The 23,211-nt window shown below is 38.4% G+C and overlaps 1 protein-coding gene across 19 annotated transcripts in view; it reads right to left on the bottom strand.

Moving 5' to 3' along the window:
• SMAD1 (SMAD family member 1) overlaps nucleotides 1-23,211 on the bottom strand; it is a 78,453-nt gene that overhangs the window by 8,683 nt on the left and 46,559 nt on the right. For 13 of the 19 annotated variants that reach the window (XM_063603921.1, XM_063603930.1, XM_063603933.1 and 10 more), the window contains 3 exons: nucleotides 10,419-10,676; nucleotides 7,780-7,896; nucleotides 3,561-3,782 (listed from right to left, as the gene is read on the bottom strand). In XM_063603921.1, the coding sequence (XP_063459991.1) occupies nucleotides 3,561-3,782; nucleotides 7,780-7,896; nucleotides 10,419-10,676 (597 nt within the window). The remainder of the gene's footprint in view (nucleotides 1-3,560; nucleotides 3,783-7,779; nucleotides 7,897-10,418; nucleotides 10,677-23,211) is intronic. The other 6 variants (XM_063603936.1, XM_063603937.1, XM_063603941.1 and 3 more) reach the window with 1 other exon arrangement.

Here is a 23,211-nt window from a genome sequence, read left to right as displayed (position 1 = left end):
CCAGGCTGGAGAGCAGTGGCTTGATCTCAGCTCATTGCAACCTCCGCCTCTCAAATTCAAGTGATAACTTTGCCTCTGTCTCCCGAGTAGCTGGGATTACAGGCGTGTGCCACCACACCTGGCTAATTTCTAATTTTTAGTAGAGACCCGGGTTCCACCATGTTGCCCAGGCTGGTCTCGAACTCCTGACCTCAACTGATCCACCTGCCTTAGCCTCCCAAAGCACTGGAATTACTTTTTGGAAAGTAATTTGGTGAAATATATCAATGGATTTTGATATACTAATTTCACTTCAAGAATCTATCCCGAGAATACTGTCAATCAAACATATCATCTACACATAATGATCATCTTGCCTTATTTCCATTATCTATAATTGTATATTTGAGTACACTACTAAGGGCATCTGGAACAATTTTAAATAACAGCATTCCAAGATTCTTTATTTTCTTAATAATGTTTTAGGAGGAAATGTCCCATAGCACAGTTTTTCTTTGCTACTTTGGGATAAGAGTCATCTTTAGAGTTTAACGAAAAGTATGTCTTTCCCTCCCAAATGTATGCAAAATTGTGTTTACATACAATTTCAGAGGTTTACAGACCACAGAAAGATATCTATGTATGTTATGAACCTAGGTTCTAGCATTTCATTATTAAATTTACAGTCAGAGTTTTTTCCTTTAATTACATAAGAGAATATCTATCAATTCCTAATTTAAGAGTTGGAGTTTTCTTCCCCTCAGGATTAAATGTTACACTTTATCTTGAGTGCTTTTAAAGCATCTAATAAATAACCTTTTAATCTGGTCCACTGTTCTAAATTTCATAGTAGGTCACTGTTTCATACTTTTACTCTGGAAATAATTTCAAATTTTGTAGAAAAGTTTGAAAGGGAACAAAGAAAAACAGAACAAAGAACACCCATATAACCATTATCCAGATGCATCTATTGTGACAATTTACTCCATTTGCTTGATCACTTGGGCTCTCCTTCCCCACTGCTGCTGCACACGCACCGTGCATGTGTGTGTCTGTATGTATGTATGTATGTATTGTAACACAGGTTTTGGATAGACAGATGGTGAGTAGACAGGTATCTTTATACACTAATTTCTTCCTGAACCACTTCCTTAAATACTTAAGTATTTCCTAAGAATAGGGATAGTCTCTTATATAGCCATAGTATAGCTGGCAATGCTAATACATTTAACATTGGTCTAATCTACCATTCATATTCCAGTTTTGCCTGCTGAGCTCAATAATGTCCCTTACAGTATTAATATTTTTTCTCCCGTTCAGTACAGGATCATGTCCAGGGTCAGATATTGCATGCAGGTGTCATATCTCTTTAACTGCTTTTAATCTGGAACATTTCCATAACTTTGTCTTTTCACATTGATATTTTGAAATAATTACTCCCCCTTCTTCACCCTTTTTAATAGAATGTTTCTTGCTTTGAGTCTGTCTGATATTTCCTCAGGATTAGATTCGGATTTGCATTCTCAGCTGGAATCCTGCGTAGGTGATGTTATGGCCTTCTCAGGGTATGACATCTGGAGGTATATGATACCCATCTGTCTCTCATTGGTGATGATAATTTTGATCTCCCAGTCAAAACAGGGCATCAATTATACAATTACAATTAAAATACAAATGATACGGTTTCTCCACTGTTTAGTTAATGCTTTTTATTCTCCCTTGTACTAACAGGCAGTTTGAGGGTAAACACTCTTAAGACCATGCAAATAAACTGATTCTCATAAACATTTTCTTTATATTTAGCATCCATTGATGATTCTTGCCTGATCCTTACTATGATGGTTGCAAAATGATATTCAAACTTTAGCACTGACTCTACATTTATCAACCAGCCTTCCCCATTCACTTATCTATCTATTTATGAGTATGGACTTATAAATTTGTATTGCTTTTCAATGGTGTAAAATTCAATACCGTACTGAGGCCAGGCACAGTGGCTCACACACCTGTAATTCCAGAATTTTGGGAGGCCAAGGCAGGCTGATCGTTTGAGGTTAGTTCGAGACCAGCCTGGCCAACAAGGTAAAACTCAGACTGTACTAAATATACAAAAATTAGCCGAGCGTGGTGGTGCACACCTGTAACCTCCCAGCTACTGAGGAGGCTGAGGCACAAGAATCACTTGAACCTGGGAGGTGGAGGTTGCAGTGAGCCAAGATCACACCACTGGACTCCAGCCTGGGTGACACAGGGAGACTCCGTCTCAAAAAAAATAAAATATAAATAAATAAATAAATAAATAAATAAAATGAAGTAAAATTCATCACTGTAATTATTTTGGAGCTCAAATTGTCTGAGAGCTGGCCAGTGGAAGGCCCTCTAAGTTGGCTCCTGAGGCATGCCCCATGAGTTCCATAAGCATTTCTTTACTTTCTGCCACAACAAGATGCTCCAGGGTCCTCCTATGCCTACCTATCCCAGCCTAGGGGTAAGCCATTTCTTCAAGGAGCCCTAGTTCCTTTTAGTGGGACATGGTATTAGCGATGATGATCTGAACACTAGATGTGCTTATTGCTACTGGGTATGTATGCTTCTGGGCCCTTTCAGCAGGCAGATCAGAAACTATACGCAAGTAAAAACGCATATACATACCCATGCATACACACATACGTAATACATGAGAACATAAACATGCATACATATATACACATATGTATTACTAAAATCAGAATTTTGCACTGATACCTCTATTCTCCTTCACAGGGTTTACTTTTTGCTCCCCTCCGCATTTATATGTCTGTTTTCCACAGTGGAAACCCAAGCTCCCAACAATATCCACACATTTAGTCATTTGCTTCATCTTTACATATGAAAGTTTCAGAATGGTTTCACTCATACTGCTACGAAATAATCAAGTTTACTAAAAAGAGTTCGGGATTTATTTGAAATCCTACCCCTACTCTATCTACTCCACTCAGCCTAGGCTGAGGATATATAGTCACTTACTATATTCATAACTTACTAGTTTTTTGGTCTTTATTTTTTCTTATTATAAATATATCCATGCCTGATTTTTTGTTCTTTTGAAGGTGCTGTCTTATATGGACAGTTGTTCAATTTGGTGTCCCTGTGGGGGTACAATCACTGCAGGGTTCTATCGTGCCACCTTGCACGATGTTTGTGCTAGAATCTAGTTCTTTCTTTTCTATTTACTGAGTTATGGTATTCATTTGAAATACAATTAAGCAATTAACTTTAATTTGCTTTTAATTTTAGGTTGTGATTCATTTTATAACAGCCAATTTATTCTGCAGCAAAATATCATACAGAATAGTGTCTTAAAATGGCAAATCATAATTTCAACTAATTAATTTCAATATTATGAGTTGATCGACCACAAAAATCACTGACTGCAAGAGCTTCCAGATAGCAGAAACTGGAAAAATATTTACAAACTGCAGCAAGTGAACATTACCTGGTCTTTGCTACAACAGTTTGTTACAGGAATGATTTTAAGTCAGCTCTGGAGGAACAGGGACACAACAGATAAACATCTGAAAGAGGTTAAAGCAAAAACTCACCTTTTCCAATATGCCGCCTGGTGTTTTCAATAGTGGAATTCCGGTTAACATTGGAGAGCAGCCCAAGGCAGAAACGGTTCTTATTGTTGGAAGGATCAGTGAAACCATCCACCAACACACTTGTGGAGGAGGCATGGAACGCTTCACCCACACGATTGTTGAGCTCATAGTAGACAATAGAGCACCAGTGTTTTGGTTCCTCATAAGCAACCGCCTGAACATCTAGAGGAAAGAAAATGTTATATCAACCAAGGTTAGTGCCTCAGGCTCTCAAAAACTGAAACCGTGTTGTTGAATTGGCTCAGGATCATGGAATGAAGACACTGGAAAAGCAATTGCTATTATAATGTATACAGTTTTTCTATGATGTTTAAAGCAGGTACTTCTTACTAAATATGACACTCTCCTTATTCTCCTAATTGGAGAAAACTGGAAAACAATTTTCTCCAATTACTATCAGATAACCAAAACACCAGCTAAGGAAGCACAGCAAAAACTTTTGCTGAATATTAACAATATGCTAATTGCTCTGTAATATGCAGAAATGGAAATCACCCCTACCACAGACTTTGGCTCACCATCTAAAGAAACACAACAAGTGACAAGTGAAAAAATAAGTGGGAAGAGAACAATAGAAGACTGAAAATATGCCAAAGGTACTGGCATAAAAATGAATTACTTTTGGCAAAGACTAAGTATGCCTATGCTTATTCAAAGCCATGAAAATCAGTTTCTAATTATTGATAAGAAGTTACTTTACCTCATATTAAGTTGCCAATAACTATCACAGCTACAGTGTTGCTCCAGTTCTCAAACTCAGGAAGAAATCTTGCCAGCTGGCCATTCTTACAGAATGAATCATATCTTTCTCATCCAGATTTCATGCTAACTTCCTTATACTTGCTTTAAGTCATGCAGAGCAGGTGTGTTTTGTCTCTCCATTCCCAGAATGGGCCAACAATGGAAATTACCCAACTTTACTGACAGGATGCAGCTTGTTAAGTCAAATCTCTTAAGACTAACAAATCTCCAAACAGAACATGGTTCTAAACATTTGCAACTAAAAGGTTTTAAAGATGAATTCCTTCTGTAGTAAAACCTCTTGTACCACTGCTTTAGAGATTCCAGGAATACAAACCATATATTTCCAGCATACCAATATATAATGATCTGAGGTTTATGAAGTCTTGGGTGTACAATAATAAAAGAAAGAAAAGAAAGAAAGTTCACATCAGAAGCCCAGACTACAACTGCTAAGGGAGAAGCACCTCTGTGTTCTTAACATCAAATTCCACAAATACTAAAATGCACTTTACTTTAGAATTTGGTAAAAAACAAAACAAAACAACAATAACAAACACACACACACACACAAAAAACCAAGGAAAATACTCATGAAAAAACCCACACATAAGTTAGTCGCTTTACATATGTAAGTAGTTAGCTAAAAACATACACTATCTTCCCTGCTTGCTAAGCAACTCTACCACGTCAATTTGCTATAATTCAAAGAGCAAAACTTTAGTGATTTACAAGTGCCAAATCTTAAAGCAGACTGCAACATTATTAGCAGAAGGCTTTTATCAGCTATCAGGATACTTCAAAATACTATTCATCTAGGTCAGAGGTTGATGAATTTTTTCTGTGAAAGGCCAGCAAGATTTTATGGGCTGTATAATCTTTATCACAACTATCCAATTCTGCCCTTGTAACACAGAAGCAGTCATAGACAATATGTAATGAATGAATACAGCTGTGGTCCAATAATGCTTTATTTACAAAAACAGATAGCAGGCTGAATTGGCCTGTGGGCTGTAGTTTGTTCACCCCTGCTCTAGGAAAATCACCAAAGGTTAAAAACAAGTTAAAAAAAAGCGGGGGGAAGAAAAAAAATGGCCAACATTCCTTCCTCGTGAAAATATTAACTGACTATAAACTATAACGGAAAAAAAAATTAAAGCTATTTAAATGAAAAAAATCTTAAAGCAATTTAAAGATCTGTTTCCTGAAATCAGACATTTTGGGTTTAGTAATAATAGTTACTGGGTCCACATGCTCCTAATAGTGTGGTACTGTGCCTATTTTCTCCTGGTATCCTGGTCCCCAAATATAAATTCCACAGATGTGTGAGATAGGGGTTATTTCCCCCAACCAGAGTGTTCATTGACTCAGAATTATGTTTGATAAGATGTTCAAGAGATAATCAGGAACCATAAAATACAGAGGCAATAAAAAAGATTTAAAAAATCATAATGATTAAAGTGGTGTACATTCCAATTTATGACACTGCACATCCAAGAAAGGTCCTTTGAGTTTATCACCAATTTTTTTTTTCTTTTTTTTTTTGAGACTGAGTTTTGCTCTTGTTGCCCAGGCTGGAGTGCAATGGTGTGATCTCGGTTCACTGCAACCTCTGCCTCCTGGGTTCAAGTGATTCTCCTGCCTCAGCCTCCCAAGTAGCTCGGACAACAGGGGCCCACCACCACACCCAGCTAATTTTTGTATCTGCAGTAGAGACAGGGTTTCACCATGTTAGCCAGGCTGGTCTTGAACTCCTGACCTCAGGTGATCCACCTGCCTCGGCCTCCCAAAGTGCTAGGGATTACAGGCGTGAGCCACCACGCCCAGCCTTCATCACCAATTTTTAAATCGATGTTTAAAGCAGTTTTAGGTTCACAGCAAAGCTGAGTATAAGATAGAGTGATTTTCCATATGCCCCCCACCCCGACACCTTCCTAGCCTCCCCCATTATTAATATCCCCCACCAGAGTGGCACATTTGTTGTAACTGATGAACCGACATTCATCCTACAACCAAAGTCTACGGTTTGCATCAGGGTTCACTTATGGTGTACATCCTATGGGTTTGGATAAATGTATAATGACATGCAGTTACCACTGTATAATGTGTCACAGAGAAAAAATCAATTTTAAGTACTTAAAAATATAAGCAACTCCTATTTTAATAAGTATCTCCTATTTTAATAAAAAAGCACTAAAATGAAACAAGACATACCTAGTAACCAAACTGCACTTTAACTTCAATTTGCATAAACATTATATAAATTGTATGACCCATGCCATGTGTTGAGTGCAGCAGCAAAGCACTTTCTTTCATGAGAGGTTATTTAGGAACAGTTTTATTTGCCAGGGTGACTGTGGATTCTAACAGATTTCTCAGACAGTCTACCAAACTTATTTACCTGAGTTCTCTGCTCACTTAAGTCTATCCTACTTGCCTATGTAGAGCTGGAAGAATGATGGCATCCTCCACTCGGTCACTGCTAAGGATATATACAGCGCTGGAATCAAAGACCCACCCTTTACTAAAGGGGGAAAGAAAATTTTCATTTCTGCTTGCAAGTTCTTCAGGCTGAGAAGGGGAAAAATTTGTGCCTCAATTCCTTTTAGTAACAAAGTTAGAAACAAATAGCAAGAAATTCTATTAGTTTGTTCCAGTTGTAGTTATACATACATAAGAGCTGAAAAACAGATGGGGTTTATGTGTATCTATCCTAATTACAGAAGAAAGCCTTTGGACAGCCCAGTTATACCAACTTTCAACTTTGGAAATCACCAGTGAAAACTCTACTTCAGTACTGTTATACTTATTGTTTCTAAATACCAATTTGTTCATTTAAAAATACTCTTTTTGGCTGGGTACAGTGGCTCACGCCTGTAATCCCAGCACTTTGGGAGGCCAAGGTGGGCGGATCACCTGAGGTCAGGAATTCGTGACCAGCCTGGCCAACATGGTGAAACCCTGTCTCTACTAAAAATACAAAAATTAGTCGGGCGTGATGGTGTACACCTGTAATCCCAGCTACTCAGGAGGCTGAGGCAGGAGAATCACTTGAACCTGGGAGGTGGAGGTTGCAGTGAGCCAAGATCGTGCTCCAGCCTGGGTGACCAGAGCAAAACTCCGTCTCAAAAAAAACAAAAAAAAATTCTCATCATCAGTTAAAAATGATTAAGTATTAAAGATCTAAACAGATTACTGCAAAATTATTCTCAGGTCTTCATTAGTTAAGTCAGTGTATTTGTTCTTTAAATTAAAGACTTACTTGTTATCCAGCAATTGTACTGAGCTTCTCTTAACATTGGGCTCTATTTTTCTCAAATAGCTCTCTTTTTAAAGACTAACGAAAATTTGTGAGAGAAAGTAACATCTGGACAAACTTTAGACTCTAAGAAAGGGAACAGGCAGCAATTAGTTTTACCTCCTCTGCTGATTTCTGAGGGCAGGGGAGGCGCCATCATGTTTGTGTCCATCGGCTGAGAGCCATCCTGGGTCATGGGGTCTTCAGGAGGCAGGTAAGCAGGTGGGGGCGTATCAGCTACAAAGTTTTTAAAGAAGTTATTTCTTAACCCTTAGTAAACATACACGCTCAAAACACATATCCTCTTCTGTACTGAAATTCTCAAGAGATCAAGTTGTCATTTCAATCTCCCCATTAAAAGACTAAATGCTACAGGTACTGCCTTGACGTACAATTTCTGAAAAGTATTAACCATGCCACAATCATATACATTTTTGGGAAAATTCAGTGGGAGGAAAAGAATTATACTATATGCCAGTTCCAGAAGCTGTTTGCCTATCCAGGATCATGCTGTTTAAAAGCAATCAGAAGAGTATTTTAAGCACACTTTAATATAATCTGCTTTGAGAGGACCTCTGCATTTCAGTTTCACGGGTAGATGGAAAACCTCTGAAAGCTTCACTGGACTTCTTAAGAAAAGGAGCTTCAGGGTCTTTTGCATTAAATCTATGGGCTTTTAGAAAATTTACCGAGTTTCATTATAGCCTACTGATTTGAACTGTTAATTTTCCATGACTTTAGGGAATCTGTTAGGACCACATTCTCCCTACTCATTTAAATAATCACTAGATTTAAAATCTCTAGTAACAGAATAACAGAAAATGAATCAGTTTATCACAGCTATCTTCTATTTCAGAATTTACATATATGTTTCTTCTGGCAAATAAGAGGCAAACATGATTTTTTAAACAAAGAACACTAATACAAGTCTTGCATTTTCTTAATATAAAACAAAGGGTATAGGTTTCTCACAAATAATCCTTTTCCATCCAAAAGCAAGCTCCTCACTAGCTATCATGAGCCCATCTAGCATATGTGTCAGAGCCTTGGAGACAAAATTTTACCTGAGGGAATCGTGAATGTTTGGATAAGTAATCGAGACCACTCAGAGCAACTGTCAAATACAAACTACTCATGTTGTTCCTTCAGAGAGCCCCAGTGATTTCCAAGACTCACTCTCCAGCTGAATCACAACCTGGTAACTTCACATCCAGCTGCTAACAAGCAACAACTCATAGTACTGAGATGGGACTACTGGGACCTTCTCTGGATGCCTCTTTTGCCCCTTTTCCAGCTTCTTTTAATTCAGCCTCTTCTCTGCAGCTGTAAGGCTGACTCGGCTTTATCTCAAGCCAGGAACAAAGACAAAGAGCCTCCTCTGAGCCCAAGTCAATGAATTTCTGCCAAGAAGCTGGTGAAAATTTCATTGGCAACCTACGGCATCAGCACAACCAAGAGGGACCCGAAAACTCTTGATACTATTCTACTATTCCTACAGGCACCTCCTCCCATCCCTTGCAACTGTTTTCCATATTTCCATTACTTGGCCTTTGCCTTAATCCCTGACATTTAGGGACAAAGTGTAAATTCAAGCAATAATCTTTAATTCAATCTTGGGGCCACTCTGGGCTGCCACTGCTCAAAAGTCTTCTGAAATGTATCTCCTCACCACTAACCTGCCCATCATACAGGTTAGTGGTGAGGAGGAAGGGAGAGAGGTAGACAGGAAGTCACCAGTTACTTTGATTTTTTAAACTAGTCTGTCTCCCAACCCTCATCCCAAACAGCTTTGGACTGAAAAACAGACAAAACAATGTGAAATAAACAAGATTGAAATAAAAGAAGGTAATAAATACATAAATAAAAGGAAGCAATATAAATGTGGACCACTTTTCAATTTTTGAAGGCCTAGCACTGATGTTGAATTCAAATTTACTTAAAAACATTTCAAGCAGCCCAATAAACACACTTGCCCAGTCATTTTCCCTTCTGAAAACATTAATAGATGTTAAGTATATTTTTGTTTAGGGTATCTTTCTTAAAGTCTACTGGCAAGAAATTTGGCACTCTTTTTTTTTTTTTTTTTGGAGATGCTTGCTCATTAACCTGTAACTTAAAAATATATAATGTCCTTATTAATCATTTATTTTGATAACCATTACACCATCAGTTATGTCTAGAAAAAGAGGATAATTGTTTTTTGTCTTTGCTAAGTTGAACAAGCAGATGGTTTCCAGTACTTCTGTTGTAATTCCTTTGTTGTTAAAGTATACGTTTCTTGGGATTACATCATCATTTGAATGAATTTAATTAAGTAGGGGGTGGGATCCCTCAGGAAATATTTTTTCTGAGGTTGCACTTGCAACAGGAGTTTTTTCCATGTATGAAAACGATGCTGATTGAGGTTGTGTTCTCATAAGAGCAAATGTGTGTAACACACTATTTTTCTTTTTATCAAGAGTAAAGACTGTAACAATTATGCCACTCCCAGAAGGATGCAGCTGTTTCAAAACCTTTTAAAAACAAGGAGAAAATATAGCTTATTCAAGCATCTGTGCCTGACAAATAAAATAAGACATTTGCTTACTTGGCTATGAGGTCTCCTTTCACCAAAAGTTGTATCCTAAAAGTGCGAGAGCACTATGTCATATACCAGGGCTGAAAACCTCCCTCCACTGCAGGTTGACCCAGCTTTTCCGTGACACTGTGATAACACTGTCTGATATGACTACAGAACATCACTGAACATTCCAACCTACCTGGCATCTGGAAAGGGCTTCCTGGGTCTGAGCTGGTGGGAGAGTGAGGGTAGGTGCTGCTGCTGCTCCCAGGAGAGTTTGGGTAACTGCTATTGGGAGAGTGAGGAAACGGGTGGCTGTTGGGTTGCTGGAAAGAATCTGGAAAAGTGGCGTTGAGTGGCATGTGAGGCTCATTTTGTCCTAAGTTACGGAACTGAGCTAAGAGGCTGTGCTGAGGATTATATTCGCTGTGTCTTGGAACCAGCACAGGAGGAAGTACTAGAAAAAGGAAGGGAAAAAAGAGAAGGACAAACATGAGAATTATGATCTATAATTACATCACAATAAAGTAAAACATAATCTGTAAACAACAACAAATTATCTGATCCCTGTCCTGCTGCCAACTCAAAAGCATCATTCAAATGAAAAGCTATTTTACCCTCAAGAACAAATGCAGGAACAAATACAATCCCTTTAGAATCACTGATGACATATGCCTGAGATTTGCAGTATTCACAAATTGCCCAAGGAAAGTTGGCAAAATACAATCGTTTAGGTTAAAAATGTTAAGGTTCCCTCATTCTTAATTTTTTCATTCACTAAAAACCAAAGCATAATTGTTTATCACCATTGACAATTATATTTCACAGCCCTGGCTGATAAGACTTCACATTTAAGAGTTAATGCTTATTGAATGATATGAATTATTCACCACAAGTGTTTTAAGCTGACACACTAATTCACTTTAACACAAAAAAGCAGCATAGTAAATAAAGCTGAAGAGGTAAAATCAGTGAACTGTAGAAAACGCAAATGCCATGAAGATAGTTAATTATACAAAATATGAGGTGCTTTGTGGGACAGAATTTATCTTGTATCCTGTCCTAGGAGTCACACTTTATGAACATCTTTTTTCTAAGGATCTTACCCACTTTTCAAGAATCCTTACCACCACCTGTGAGGTCAAGGAAGAAATAGTTCATACAATTCACATTTTGCTAACTGAAAACTCAAGGTACAAAGGCGGCCCAATAGGTAGGCACCTGTTGAGAAGCAAAGAAAACAACTCCTGTCACTCCTAAATGTTCTACATTAGGAAGCTAAGGAGTTAATAATTGGCATGGTCATCAACCTCCAGAAACCTCCTGAGGCAAAGCCACTATAAATATAATTATCCTGGAAAGGCAGGGCTGGCTAACAGTCAGTTACAGAGCCCTAGCCAGATCCTAGGGTTAGATCCTAAGTTTCCCTGCCAGGGTCACCAGATGGATGCTCTAATAAAGGTCTTTGCAATCCCTCCAGCTCCTGTGGCCTCAGCTACAAAGAGAAAAGCAACCCATTTCATAAACTGCATGAGAGGAGAGAGGAGAGATTTAAAACTTATGATTATTGTTGGTTGTTAGGAATCAGAATATATTTCCCCAAAGAAACAATATTTGGTGGCAACAGGAATTTAGCAGACTTTTGAGGGCTTTCCAGGGAATCTATGCATAATTTATATCATTTCTACAGTAAAAAGTGCTCTTAACACTTGGATTATCACTTTTTTATGAGCTGAAAATTGCTTTTTAGATAAAAACAGGTTTTTAAAAAAGTATTAAAATTTCTCATGTGCTATATTTTATACTCCTACATAATCCCATAGCATCAGATTTGTTATTTCCCTATTTGATCCTTCAGGAACAAATCTTTTGAGTATATAATAAATGTATTTTCTTTTTAGTACAGTGATGGAATCTTCCCAAACCAAACCATTAAAAGCATAAATTCTTCTTCTACCTTTCAATAGTCATCTGAACTATAAAATGCTTTTGTTTTGTTGAAGAAACATTCCTGATAAGGGATCCCCAATGCCAATAAAAATTTATATTCCAAAACAGTCCAATACCTTTCAATTACCTTTGCAATGACAAACATTCCCTTTTCTTTTAGCTGCTGTGACTTGAGTTACCATTTCCCAACTTGCCTTTTACAGGCATCTAGCTACGGTCTCAATTATGATTTTTACCCTTAAAAGGGGGAAACATTGGCCCCTAAACCACTCCCCACAAATGCAGCACCAGACAGCAATCCTTCATGTCCTCTATCCTTCAGAGGACCCCTCCCTCTCACAACACACACGCACAGAGTCCATTAAGGTTGGTGCAAAAATAATTGCAGTTTTTGCATTTAATGGCAAAAACTGCAGCAACTTTGCACCAACCTAACACTTAGTGGAGCATCTGTTTTAGCAGCTCTTATTTCCTAACAGTTTTAGAACTGGGGACTTACTTGTTCCTACTACTTGCAGATGGGGGCAGTCAGGGAGGAAGAACTAGCCTTTGCAATAGCCACAGCAAAGGGCAATGTATTTCTGCTTCCCAAGTTGAAAATCTGCATATGTATTCCTCAAAATGTGAGATTCATCCAATGCTGTGTGTGTGTAGCATCTTGTTATATATATAAACTACAATTTATCTGATGATACAATTTTATCTTCTGCTGATAAATACTTGGGTTGGGGAAAAAAAAAACAACTCAATGCTTGGGTTATTTCTAGTTTGAGGCAGTTATAAAAACTTCTATGAACTTTAAAAAATTTAACTTATTTTGAAATAATTTCAAACTTACAGAAAAACCGCAATAGTACAAAGAACACTCAAATACCCTTTACCCAGATTCACCAATTTTTAACATCTTGCCACATTAACTTACTTATTCTTTCTCCTCCATTCCCCAGCCCTAGAACACAAATACACTTCTTCTGGATTATCTGAGAGCAGGTAACATACATGTCCCTTTACCCTATAGCATTTCAGAGTAACTCCCAAAAGGAACATTAACTTACATATACACATTTGTTATCAAACTTGGGAAATTTAACATTGATGATTTTATCTAATATAAAATCATATTCCAACTCTGTCAACTGTCTCAACCATGTCCTATGTAGCAATTTCCTGATACAGGACCTAAGGTGGAATCACATATTGTACTTTGTTGTCATATTTCTTTAGTCTCCTGTAATCTGGAATAGTTCTTCAGCGTCTTTTTTCCTTCTTGCTTTCATGCTACTGACATTTTTGAATACAGGCAGTTATTTTACAGACTGTTTATCAATTTGGGTCCCTCTAATGCTTCCCCGTGATTAAACTCTGAGATTTTTGGTTGGACTACTAGATAAGTGGTATCATTCCCTTCTCAGTTCACATGCACAGAAGCACACGATGTGTCTGCCTGTTTGAGGTTTAATCCTGATCACTTGGTTAAGGTATTGTGCATTTCTTCCACCATAGACAGTCTCTTATCTTTCCTTTTGTAATTAATAAGTAGTGAGAGATACCACGAGACTGTGTAAATATCCTGTTCCTTATCAAGCTTTATCCCCTATATTTAGCATCCATTTTGCTTGAATAAATTTTTGCTATAATGGTTGTGAACTGAATTTTCTTTAACTCCATTATTCCTTCATTATTAGTCAGAATTCTAATATGAAGACGTGCTTTTCCATCTCTTGTGCCTATATGCCTATATACAACAGTCATCAGTATGGCTTCGTGGATTCTTAAACAATGAGCTATAATCTATAAATATCTTTATCTATTTTGATGGTCATATTGTCTTAGATTTGGCCATTGGGTGCCTGTTCAAGCTAGTCCCTGTGCCTTTGTAACATGTTCCAATTATTTGAGTATTTCTTAATTTCTGGAACAAGACATTCCAGGCTTATCTCTTACCTTCCCTTTCCGCCACTCCAGCAATCTCTGGTTCCCTTTAGTGAGGAACAGTATTTAGAAACCAAAATCTGGGATTTGGCTGTGTTCTGTATGTCTACTGGAGCCACATTGATTCTAAGCCCTGTGTGTGTGCGTGTGTGTACTGGAAAATGGGTTATGCTGTTACATCCAAGTGTTAAGCCAACTCCACAGGGTTTTCATTTGCCTTTCTCTATTTCGTAACTGTATCTCCTTATTTCAACAGTGAGAACCTTGGCTACCAACATCAAAGTATTTATGAATGTGCTTAATTCTACGATATACTGAAAAAATTTCAGAAATTATAAATAAACCTACTAAGACAAGTTTTGGGTTTATTCTCTTTAATTTTTTTTTTTTTTGGTGTACTAAGAACTTGGATTCATTCAAATTCATTCAAAATCTACTTGGATTCATCCCTCTCTTCTCTTCAGTGTTATTTTATTACTTTGAAATTTTATTCAATTTCTCCCTTTCACAGTTAGTTTATTTGAATATATCTGTTGCTATTTGCACTTAGTTTTAGGAGTTCCCCTCTCTCATTCTTGTTGATTTAATTTTGCTTTTTAAATACAGACAATATTAACATGATTTTAAAGTCAAAACAATATACTCCCTACCACATCCCTTCTAACTTAGTCCTCCAATTTTAACATCCTCCTAGGGTCACCAATTTCATTTTTTTCTGGCTTATCCTGTGTTTCTTCTTGAAAAAAGCAAGCAGATAAATGGATGCTTTCTTATTTCGTCTTTACTGCTAAAAAGAAAGATAGCCTACTATATAGGCTCTTTTGCACTTTGCTTTTTTCACCTATATATGAGAAAAACTTCATATTAGTGCACAGAGGTCTTCCTCATGTGGTTTGACAGATAACAACACCAAAGGTGATTTAACAATCTCCCATATCTGGCCATTCAGGTATTTCACAATATTTTACCAGAAAATGTAATACTGCAATGACTGTGCATATATATGGTAGCACTGTCAAAGGTGTATCTTCAGGGCAAATCCCTAGATGTGGAAATGCTGGGTGAATGGGTAAATGTATATATAACTTTGTTATTGTCAAGTACCCCTTTCCAATGGTTGCACCATTTTGCACTGTCACATAGGAGTGCCTTTTTCCCATACCTTCCAGAATAGAGTCCGTCAAGCTTTTGAATCCTGACAACCTGATGGGTGACAAATGACATTTTGGTGCAATTTTAATTTACATTTCTCTTATAGTGAAAGTTGATCATCTTTTCATGTATTTCAGAGAGCGCTTTTCTATCTTTTTCTTTGAACTGTTGGCTTATGCCTTTTGCCCATTTTTGGTATTTTCATCCTTCATTAAAAAAAACAACATACTAGAGATACTAGCCTGTGATATATGTTGTGGATATTTTACCATGACTATCATTTGTCTTTTCACTTATGTATATTTTTTGGTAGGCACATTTATCAACATATTATTTTATTGCATATTTATTTTTGAGTCCTAGAAAGCCTTCTCCTATACCCAGATTATAAGGAGGAATTCATCCATGCATACTTCTAGTGCATATAAAGTTTCATAATTTATTTAGCTCTGTGATCCCTTTGGAGTTTAGTTTTATTTGTGGTATGAGGAATGGATCTAATTTTATCTTTCTCCAAATGGTTAGCCAGTTAACCCCAACACCATTCATTAAAAGCCCATCTTTGACCCAGTGATTGGAGTTGCCACTTTAAAAAAGTTCCATAAATGTTCAAGTCTTTTAGACATTTAATTCCACTACACTTCATCCTGTTCTAGTCTGTGCCCCAGTACCACTCTGTTTTAATTATAAAGGCTTTATAGAGATTTTAATATCCGATAGGGGCCAGCCCCTCTCACAGTTCTTCCTTTTCAGTGTTTTGTTTGCATGCTTAAGCTTTCCATATGACTTCAGTTATCACCTTGTTTACCTCTGGTAAAAAAAGTTATTAATACTTTTATTGAGGTCACATTATATGCATAAACTAAGTAAAGATTAATATCTTGATGATGCTGAAATGCCCTTCTGAAGATGTAGGAAGGTCTGTTCAAGGCTACTTTTGTGTTCTACAAGTATTGTCTGTATTAGTTGCTAGCACTGCTGTAACACAATACCATAGACTGGCGGCTTAAACAACAGAAATTTATTTTCTCACTGTTGCTGTGAAGGCTGGAAATCCAAAGTCAAAGTGTTGGCAGGTTGGTTGGCAGTTTGGTTTCCCTGAGGCTTCTCTTCTTGGCTTGCAGGCAGCTGCCTCCTCAGGGTGTACTCACACGGCCTTTTCTCCTGAGGTCTCTGCATGTTTCATCCCTCTTCTTATAAAGACCCCAGTCAGACTGCATTAGGGCCCATGCTCATGGTCTCATTTAATTTAATTACCTCTTTTAAAGGCCCTATCTCCAAAAACAGTCATATTCTATGGTGCTTGGGGTTAGGGCTTCAATATATCAATTTTGGGGCATGCAACTCAGTTCCTAACACCACATATAGGATTTGCACATTTCTTGTTAAATTTATCAAGTGGTTGCTATTTTCAATGAGATTAAATGAGGCTTCTTCTCCAATGTATCTTCTAACTGGTAATTACTACCACATGGTCCACAGCAGCACTTACAAAAACTTCCTTATTTGCTTTTTTAAAAACAAATTTTATTATTATTTTTAGAGCTGGGGTCTTGCTATGTTGCCCAGGCTGGAGTGCTGTGGCTATTCACAGGCATGATCACAGAGCAATTCAGCCTCAAACTCCTGGGCTTAAGCGATCCTCCTGCCTCAGCCTCCTGAGCAGCTAGGACTACAGATGCCTGCCACCATGCACAGTTAATTTTTATTTTTTGTAGAGACAGGGTCTCGCTATGTTGCCCAGGCTGGTCTCAAACTCCTAGTCTCAAGCTATCCTCCTGCCTCAGCCTCTCAAAGCACTGGGATTACAGGCATGAGCCACCACACCCACCCTGGAGACTGTATAAGTAGGGTGTCTGTAAGTTCTAGCTTGCCTGGGATAGTCCCAATTTGTACCTGTTGTCCAATGTAATTAGTAATAGGTGACTCTTGTCAATTTCAAGCCTCCTGGCTTGGACAATAAATCTTCACACTAACTATAAGCGATGACTAATTAAATTCAGGAAAGTAAAGAGACAGGTCTGGAACAGCTGCCAGCCCTAGAAAGAAGTATTAATGTGGCAGAGAGGAGACACATAGAAGTTAGTCAGGCTGGGTTAAGCCTACACACACGTGCTGCTCTAAAATAACAAGGCCCAGGCCTCTCTCCCTGTGTGGAATCCTGAAGGACAATGCTGTGGTTCTCTCCCAGATGTCTCTCACTCTACCCCCACTTCATGCTCCTTTCATTTCAGCAAGATTTCAGTAAAGAATAATTAAAATATGTTTTCTATTAGGCGAAAAGGAAAGAAGAAACATTCAGATAATTATTCATGTTTAAGCACACTTTCTTTGTGCAATTCTCATTTCTTGGGTGAGAGATTTACCAGCCTAAAGAATGAGGATTTGCAAACTGCAGGCCCAACTCAGATCACCAATAGGAAGGGAGAGAGGGTGAGCAGTGTTTCCCTCTGACTTGTTCTACGTCTCGGGCTGTTCCTATTTTATGGAAAACAAATATGGGAACATAGACTTTTCTGGGGAACCACTTTCTTAGTGCACTAAGGTGACCCTTGTTTGGTAACTTCAAAATATGGCTAAAGTGTGGGACTTCCCTCTTTAAGGGCTGCTCCTATTGGTTAATTTGAATAAGAATCTGCTTTCAAAGAAGAGCCCAATGTTAAAACATCTTTCTTTGTACACATGAATTTCTTCTGAGTTATTTAAAAATCAGACCATGTATGTCCTTCTTGTATCCTAGGAGCTCTAACTCTGGTAAAAACCCAAATCTTTTCTCCCACCCTAACCCCTCAAATATATTCTGAAAAAACGCCCCTAGGTGATTTCACCAATCCTCTCCACCCATTTGAAAATGTCTAATTGTGTTATGTCTTTAAAAGGCTGAAGCTATCTTCTTTTCCTGATCTCTTTTCCTTTTCTCTCAGGAGAAAAAAATCTTCAGATTTCTGCCTTTTCTCAGTGACGTTAACTCTGCTTTTCAAACTGTGCATCTCTGTTAAAAATAAAATCCCTTTTCCAGTCAACAGGGAAATCCAACTAAGAATGTTTCAGGAAGCAAAAGTTTCAGAGATATTTGTGATTCTGCTATTATACTCAGCTTTTCAGCGTTGCTAAGGTACATGGAAAAGCATGAAAAAGAACAGTTAAAATTGTAGAGAGGGGCTGAGCTCTGGAAAGGATTCCTGTAAACTCTAGATGTGAGAGCTTTTTTAAGATTTTGAAGTACTGCTTGAAATTCTATCACCAAGTTGTCAGTGGTAAAGTAGTCTACTAATGAGACAAAGTCTGACAAATCCCCATGTGGGCTGTGACCCACCAAATGTTCGTGAGAAAGCAGCTTTTTTCTTTTTTAAACACGCAAGAGAGTTCTGATATAGGTTTGCCCATATAGAAGTAACAGAAAAAAAAAAAAGAAGTAACGGACACAAGCTACCTGTTACCTGGCAGTACAGAAATGCTTTCTAGTTCTGAGAAGGTGGAAAAGGCATTTAGGTTAGAGTCAAGACACCTTAGTTCTAGTCCTGACTCCCGTAACCACCTTTGTGACTTTGAGCCAATCACTTAATGTCTCAGGGACTCAGTTTCCTCACACAAAAGAGCAAGAAACTTGCTCTCCACAGGGTCTTCCTGCTCTAAATTCTGCAAGTCTTCTGATGGATGAGAATGCTGCTCATGTACACCTGAGTTTTGTAATGTCCAAAGCTCAGCCCCAGATGGCATCTAAGTTGAATCTCAGGACATTTCAGTGAGGCCACCTACAAGCAGAAAGGAGGCCCAGGGGTAGGGACAGAATGGCCCCAGAGCCAGTCAGCTGCAGCAATTCTCGTGAGAAAGGGAGGGCAAGCTGCCAGAGCAGCTGTGCCCAATATGATGCCTACACGAGACAGATGTCCCCAGTAGAGTGTGTTCAGTGACCTTCTAAACAGAGACACTTCAAGTAGGAAGTGCCGGAAAGGGTAAGAGTAAGAACACTTAAAATTAATAGTATACACATTTATGAAATAAAATTCCTTACCTCAGCATATGTCAGGGAAACTTTACGCTGAAGAAATGATTCTTGGAACCTCAATAGAGGTTAAATTTTAATGAAAATATATAACAGCCTAAATCCCTGAGTGGTGGCACTTTTTTGTCTGCTTATTGGTGATGAGGTGATAGTACGGAGGGTCTATAATATAAGGTTCACTGGGTACCATATATGCCTCCATCATGCAGGGCACTGCAGGTATGAGTCAACAGGACAGACACTGTCCTTGCCCATTGGGAAAAGTGTCTATCACTAAATCCTCACAGCAGTTATCTCTGTTTTACAGGTGAAGGATCAGGCTCAGCCTAGCTAAGTAACCCATGCAAGGTCACACAGCTGCTAATTGAGGGCCAGGATGTGAATCAAGGTCTGCTCATAACCACTAGACAATCACTCAGTACTATAAAACTGGAAAGAGACTGTGGAAGTTGTTTTTTAAATTCTTTTTCCATCCTTCTGTTTGTTTTTTGGGGGGCAAGATCTTTTTAAAAGGTATGATAGTTTTGCCTAAAGGTAGCAACACGGTAGTATTTACTTTCTGGGAGTATAGTTACTCAAGTACAAATATATTAAAAGACAAATATGTGAACATAATTTGACATAGAGAAATGAATTTCATTCAACAATATCATAAAGCATTAAACAAAAGCCACTAAATTTACCTAAAAATCACCTAAATCTAACTCAACTTCTGAGAATCCAACTTCCTAGATAATGCCAGGCCAATGATTCTTTTTGTATACCACAGATTATTTTCTTGAAAAATACCTTCTCTGGGCACCCACAGAACATCTGCTATGACTCCATAACCTAGTTCAGATTCCTGCTTCAACCTATCTTTGTGGCTTTTTGCAGTTTTCATCTGCTAGTTTCATACTTCTGCACCTTTGCTCACTTGGCCATATTTCCAAGTCTCAGTTCTAACAGCACTCCCATGGTGCCTTTCCCGGTCTTTCTATCCACCCCTGGTAGAAAAGAATTCCTCCCTATGCCTCAGTGTGCCCTACACAGACTTTCATTGTAGCATCTGCAACATTTTATTGCTAAGTTGACTTTACTTCACCTGGACTGTAATGCCTTTGTGGGTAGAACTGATTTTCTTTCTTTTGAAAGGAAATAGGTGCCAGTGTCTGGCACCTAATAGGTCCCGAATGAATGTTTTTTCAATATGTTTGTAAATTGTATTGCTATTCCTGACCTGTCTACTATAAGTGGGTTCATATAAACCAGTCTTTCTCAAAGTTCGGCCCTCAGACTCTTTGCACCTGAATTAGATACTTATTTAAAAAGGCAGATTCTTATACCTCATCCCAGATATAACAAGTCAAAACCTTCAGCAATTCTGGGTGAATACAGCCTAGGTACAGGAAGACAAATGATTACTACATGCACTGGCAAGAGAGCTAGGTGTCTGGCCCTATCTATGTCTCTAAGTAGCTGTGGAACTTGAACTTCAATTTTTCTCATCTTAAGTCAAATTTCTAGAGATCATCCGTTTCACTTACAAAAAACTCTACACAGTGTTGGTCCTGATTCTTTGATAGTATACAGATATAAATCCAAATGACATGGAAAAGGCTGGCATGGCCTTATAGTAAGCTTACAGAAAATTTACAGGGCCCAGTTTTTTTGGTCAAGAGGTATGTTGTCATGGAAAAAGCACTGGCTTGGGATCAAGATAGCCCACGGTCTTAGCTGTATGAATTTAGGTGGCATAAATTCTCACCTCAGTTTCCCCAAAGGGATAGCAAGCCCTTAACAGCACTCTGAGAATCAAGAATGGTGGCACACAGCAGTTTGTCAAACCTAGTTCCCTCTCTGTCTTTTCTCTTCCTACTTTCACCCTGGTAGTTTCCTTTCTTTTGCCAAGTATTTATCTGCTTTACTTCCACAGAAGGAAGGTGCTCTGTTATTAGAGACTTCGAGAGTTGTTAGAGGTAGAAAAAAACTTCAGGGTATAACCTAAAAACATCAGGAGAAAAAAAAATACCTTCAAAAGCCACACATGAAGTACAGTAACAGTCAGAAGCAGGTTTTAGTTTCTCAGTTCCAAAATTGGAAATTCTGCTTATTTACTAGCCGATTAACTAGGGCAATTTACTATTTAAACCTCACTTTTAATAGTAAAATAGGAATAATAGTACTTCTCAGATTTTCTTTTAATATGGTGCTTATACATGTGTGTACCAAGTGCCACATACCAAGCTGTACCAGATATTAACTCATTGAATCCTCTGAACAACTCTGATCCTAGGTACTACATTACCTCTACTTTATAAAAGTGGAAAATGAGATATAGAGAATGAGATAGAGAATGTATCACCAATAACCAGGGAAGACAGGATTCAAACCTAGGCAGCCTGGCACTGCAGTCCAAGTTCTTAGCCACTGTGCTATGGTGTCTCTCAACGTTGCACAAGTTAGTGTTAACAAAGTTCCATAAGCACACAGTAAGAGGTAGTCATTACACAAAGAGCAGTTAGCCTATGGTGTCTATTCATCTACTGCACGATTGATATGTAAATGATTAACCTAGGTGTCACCCAGGCATCTTTAATTTGTAACTGCAGCTGAATTAATTATATTCAGCTCATTCTGAGTTTATATTTGATGCAATTAAATATATTCCACGAAAATGAGATACTTGGTATCTAATAAAGAACATTATGGTCAGGCGCGGTAGCTCACGCCTGTAATCCTGGCACTCCGGGAGGCCGAGGTGGGTGAATCACTTGAGGTCAGGAGTTCGAGACCACCTGGGCAACATAGTGAAACCCCCCCCGTCTCTACTAAAAAATACAAAAGTTAGGCCGGGTGCAGTGGCTTACGCCTGTAATCCCAGCACTTTGGGAGGCTGAGGAGGGCAAATCACAAGATTAGGAGTTCGAGACCAGCCTGGCCAACATAGTGAATCCCTGACTCTATTAAAAATAAAAAAATTTAGCCGGGTGTAGTGGCGGGCGCCTGTAATCCCAGCTACTCAGGGGGCTGAGGCAGGAGAATCACTTAAACCCAGGAGGTGGAGGTTGCAGTGGGCCAAGATCGTGCCACTGCACTCCAGCCCTGGTGACAGAGTGAGACTCAATTTCAAAAAAAAATATATATATATGTGCGTGTGTGTGCGTGTGTGTGTGTGTGTGTGTACACACAAAAAAATTAGCCGAGAGTGGTAGTGCATGCCTGTAGTCCCAGACACTTGGGAGGCTGAGGCAGGAGAATAACTTGAACCCAGGGCCGGGGCCGGGGCGGGGAGCGGTGGAAGGTGCAGTGAGCCAAGGTTGCGCCACTGCACTACAGTCAGGGTGACAGGGTGGGATTCTGTCTCGAAAAAAAAAAAAAAATTACTGATCAATGGGAAATAAACAGAAGCCTCCATAAACACTTCAAGGGCAGATGTGGACTCGCAATCCAAAATTCATGCAGCTGGTGCACATATGATCACATTCTCTACTACCAAAAACTCTGGATGCCCCTCCTTTTTGTTGAGAGAAAACTGATTAAAGACTTCTTTTGGGAAGTAGTATAGTACAGTGGTTAGCAGCATGGATTTTGCAGTTAGGCTTTAATTTGAATCCTGGCTTTCCAGATATAAGTTGTGTGAAAAATTTACTCAAATTCTACATATCAGTAGCCATGTTGGTACCATCTTCCGGCAGTCGTGGTTAGAATTAAATGAGAATAGATGGTAAGTGATAAGCACAGTGTCCAGCACACAGAAAGCATAAAAAGTCACTATTTTAACTTTATTAATATTTTATTCTAATAATATCATTCCTTTTCTGAATATCTGTTTAATGAAAAGTTGTTTACATTACAAATTTTGTTTCTATTCTAAGAAAGATACACAGAAGTGATGTTCCTTGTATCACTATTTCAGTCATATTGTTTCAAGAATGCATTAGTACATAAAGCCTTTTCACATGCATTAACT

The sequence above is a fragment of the Pan paniscus genome, chromosome 3 (genome assembly GCF_029289425.2).
Source record: "Pan paniscus chromosome 3, NHGRI_mPanPan1-v2.0_pri, whole genome shotgun sequence".
In the NCBI taxonomy this organism is placed as follows: domain Eukaryota; kingdom Metazoa; phylum Chordata; class Mammalia; order Primates; family Hominidae; genus Pan; species Pan paniscus.
The sequence above is the reverse complement of the archived record's forward strand: the minus strand, read 5'-3'. Positions and strand labels throughout refer to the sequence as shown.